General features: G+C 37.3%; 1 protein-coding gene across 1 annotated transcript; it reads left to right on the top strand.

Moving 5' to 3' along the window:
* Window positions 1-452: 452 nt before the first annotated feature.
* Window positions 453-3,713, top strand: LOC145780641 (toll-like receptor 7). Its single transcript, XM_082592265.1, has one exon. It carries the CDS (start codon window positions 453-455, stop codon window positions 3,711-3,713), a length of 3,261 nt encoding a protein of 1,086 aa, XP_082448391.1.
* The last annotated feature ends 258 nt before the right edge of the window (window positions 3,714-3,971 follow it).

Below are 3,971 nucleotides of genomic sequence, written 5' to 3'. Positions count from 1 at the left end.
CGCCGCTTGATCTTAAGTCTGACGCTTAACCACTGAGCTAACGGGACGGACTTCCAGTAAACTATCAACTACTTTTTTTTCATAAATGTTTTTTGTTACCGTATCGTCATGTAGATTGCCTTTGCTCAAGGGCGGCGATTTTTCCCAAGGTACCCCCAAAGGGTTGTCAGGGGGTCTATAAAAGTTTCCGAATTTGCAGCAGGATTAAAAAATCCAACTTTTTGTAGCTGGGAAGATGATCATCATGCTAACCGTCTGCCGGTGGTTTGGAATTGTCTTGCCCAGCTACAATCACGCAATGGCGATGGGAATGAAAAGTAGGCTACAATATTCAGAGGATCGGTCAGTCGCATTTCTTTGTCAATCAAGTATCGTTCTTATTGATTATAATGTCATCTTTGCTAAAGAAAAAGTACTATTCTGTAAACAGAAGCAAATGCGTTATCTAAAAAATGTTGTATTACATTTTGTACATGTTGTTGATAAGCATTCCTCTTGCTCACTTGATTACTCTAAAGAATCCATGCGACCCCATGAGAACCATTACCGATCTCACAGAAGTGTTCACAAGTGATGCTATTGAACTGATCCTTCAACTTGATCAACCATCTTGGATGAAGCAACCTCTCACCTATGTGAACTGCAGCAACAGAGGATTATCTCGTATACCGAATGAGATCCCTCAACAAACTCAAATTCTTGATTTGGGGTTTAGCACAATACATAATATCTTTGCTGCAAACTTCAAGAAGTTAACCCAGCTTGTGGTGCTCTGGCTACCGTACAACTGCGTCCATGACGCTCTAGTTAACTTACCGCTTTGCAAACAGAATATAACAATTGAAAAAGGAGCTTTTAAAATGCTACATCAACTGAAATTGTTGAATATTTCACATAATGTTATCAGCACTTTTCCACAGGATCTTCCCGTTTCTGTGGAAATCATTGACATTAGTAATACATTGATGGCATCGGTAAACAAAGTGGATGTGGGTTATTTAAAGTCTTTGTCGGTTTTCGTGGCTAATGAAATGTGCGTTCGCAACCCTCCGTATTGGTGTAGTTCACATTTTCAAGTTGAAAAACTCGCATTTGAAGCTTCTAATGCAACTCTGAAGGTCTTGATGTTGTCTGGTAATAAATTCGACAAAGAACCAATAGACAAGTTTACTTATCCAAATTTGCTCTCTTTAACCTTAGCTGAAACTTATTTCAAATTTTTAGGATCAAATGCTTTCAAAAATTCTCCTTTACTTCAGCATTTGGATTTAAAATGGCTGAACCCAAATATGAAAACACGGCTGTACGTGGAAGATCGTGCATTTGACGACTTAAACCATTTAGAACACTTAGATCTTTCAAGCAATAACATCAAGAAGATACCGAAAGATCTATTTGACAATAACACAAAATTGACTTTTCTTGATTTGTCAGGTAATTGCTTGAGTTTTTACGTAATGGATCCAATTGACCTTCAACATTTATCCCGACTGAAGTATCTATATTTAGGGTTCAACTATTGCCACGTCGACGATGACGAAAGCGAGGCAACTTTTCAAGTTCGATTTGACCCATTTCCTTCACGTTTAAAGCTAAATTCATCATTTTTAGGTTTGAAAAGTTTGGTGATGCTGAGTTTTGGTCTTCCTTCCTCTGGAAAGCAAAGTGTATCTTTTGATCGTAGTTACGGATCGAGATTTCAAAGCATCACAAAAGACAGTTTTTCCACCCTAACTGGGCTTAGTCGGCTTAAAACCTTGATTCTGTCTTACTGCAATGTTTATTACTTTAACATGGAATCCCTTTTGAATCTCAAATTCCTCGCAGGCTTCGATATTTCTCACAACACAATTGCAGGCATGAATGACAACACGGACTCATGTTCAACGAGTACGCAAATGATGAAATGTTTACAAACAAATAGATCTTTGATGGATTTAAAAGACACTTTTCATCAAAGTAAAACGTTTTATACATATCCAAAATATAAGATTATACAAGCAGACCGTTTAAACGAAGACTCGTCTTTTTACTGCAATAAGAAACATCACATTAAAATGTATGCAAATCAAATAACGACGCTGACATCGGCTATGTTCGACGAACGGTTTGCAAATGCTTCCTTTACAAATGCGCTGGATATGTCTGACAATTTGATAGTGATCATTGCAGAGGAAGCTTTTAAAAACTGGCCTCTTGTGTGCTACCTCGACTTGTACAACAATCCTATCCGTCACGTTCATACAAAAGTGTTCATTCAATTGAAGTATTTAAGATATCTTAATTTAAAAGGCACAAGGCTATACCAGTCACAACATGCAACTAACTTCTTGTTTCAGTTGCAACAACCGATGTCTTTATTTTGGAGTTCTTCAAATGTATTTTCTTACTTTCATGATGCTTCATTCTCATCGTTAGCCTTCAAAGTGGAACGCATAAATTTCTCTTTTAATCCAGTGTTGTCAGCTGCTATATTGGAAAAAACATTCCTGCATTTTCCAAATGCGGTATCAATTGTGCTCGCATACTGCCATATTTATTATTCTCATTTTGCCCTCAACAATACCAAAGTGACTTATTTTGACCTTTCGCATAATAAATTGCCAGGACTGCCATTGAATACTCTGGAAAGCATGCCACTGTTGAGGACGCTATTTTTAAGCTACAATAAAATAAACTCCATAACTGCTAATTTTTCTGATTTAACACCAAGGATAGAATACATAGACATTTCTTTTAATGACGTAAACTACATAAAGCCCGGAACATTCAGCGGACCTTTGAAACATTTGAAGTGGATTTCTTTGCACAACAACTATATCACTCAAGTAGGAAGTGAAATATTTCCTAAAAGCTTTCTCGAACATCTAAAGTACATTGACTTAAGGTGGAATTCTATTTTGTGCACTTGCAACTTGACAGAAGTGTTTGGTGCTTGGTTGGCCAAAACTTCATTCAACCTATCGCAGAAACCTGGATTTTTACCAAGATGTACTTCTATTATTGATACAAATTATGGTGGCTGCGTCAAGTGCTTGCCTCTTAACTCTTTGTATGAACAGTCTTTGCTCTACTTTTGCTTTAACAAATCTTGTGAGATAGTTTTCCTTAGCATCCTTGAATTTTTCTTCACTGGAGCCATTTTCATTTTCATGTTAGTTTCTCTTATATGTTCGAGCCAAAAGTGGAAGTCTTGGCTAGCAAAATATCTTTTGAAAGAAGTCGTATACTTCAGCAGAAAATCCCAAGATTCTTCCATCAGTAACAACATGTTCGTTTTCCATGGATTCATATGTTTTGATTTAAATGACCAAATTGTTGGGGAATGGGTTGACAACCAACTTATTCCGAATCTTGTTTATAAGTTTTCCTTGTACCTGACAGTGCTCGGAAGAGACGACCAGTGTGGTTTTTCTCGTCCCAAACAAACCTTGTTCAAACTGGAGGCCAGTCGAAAAGTAATAGTAATCTTAACGAAAGACTACAAGAAATCAAACGAAGGGAAATACTTGCTGTCAGCTTTGGAGACTCTAGAATACGAAACCGGGGAGGACCGTTCCATCTTCATCGCTTTTGAGCCAGACACCGACATACAAAAGTTGCTCTGGAATCGACAAAACAAGAAAACATTATTAAAGCTTCCAAAGGAACCGGGGAACTTTAATAGAGCTTTATTTTTCAGTACGCTTCGAGAAGCTATCTTATCAATGTAGAAGTTAGCGAAGTTATCTCCATATTTTTAATAGTGTGTCTTTAACTGCGGGTGGCTTGGCTTATAATAAGAATAATAAAAGCAATGGTTTTCATTAATCCAAAGAAAACCAACTTTACTATTTGAGATTTGCTGTGTGCTTATCACTCAGCTACTACGAAACGCTGGTTGCGAGGACTTGTTAGACAATGTCATACTCAGTGTTGTACGTTGACGCCGTCAATTTGACGGCGCCAAGTTTTTGTTGACTTTTTGTTTT

Source organism: Aplidium turbinatum, chromosome 12 (genome assembly GCF_918807975.1).
Source record: "Aplidium turbinatum chromosome 12, kaAplTurb1.1, whole genome shotgun sequence".
NCBI classification, from domain to species: domain Eukaryota; kingdom Metazoa; phylum Chordata; class Ascidiacea; order Aplousobranchia; family Polyclinidae; genus Aplidium; species Aplidium turbinatum.
This window is presented reverse-complemented; position numbering and strand designations above follow the sequence as displayed.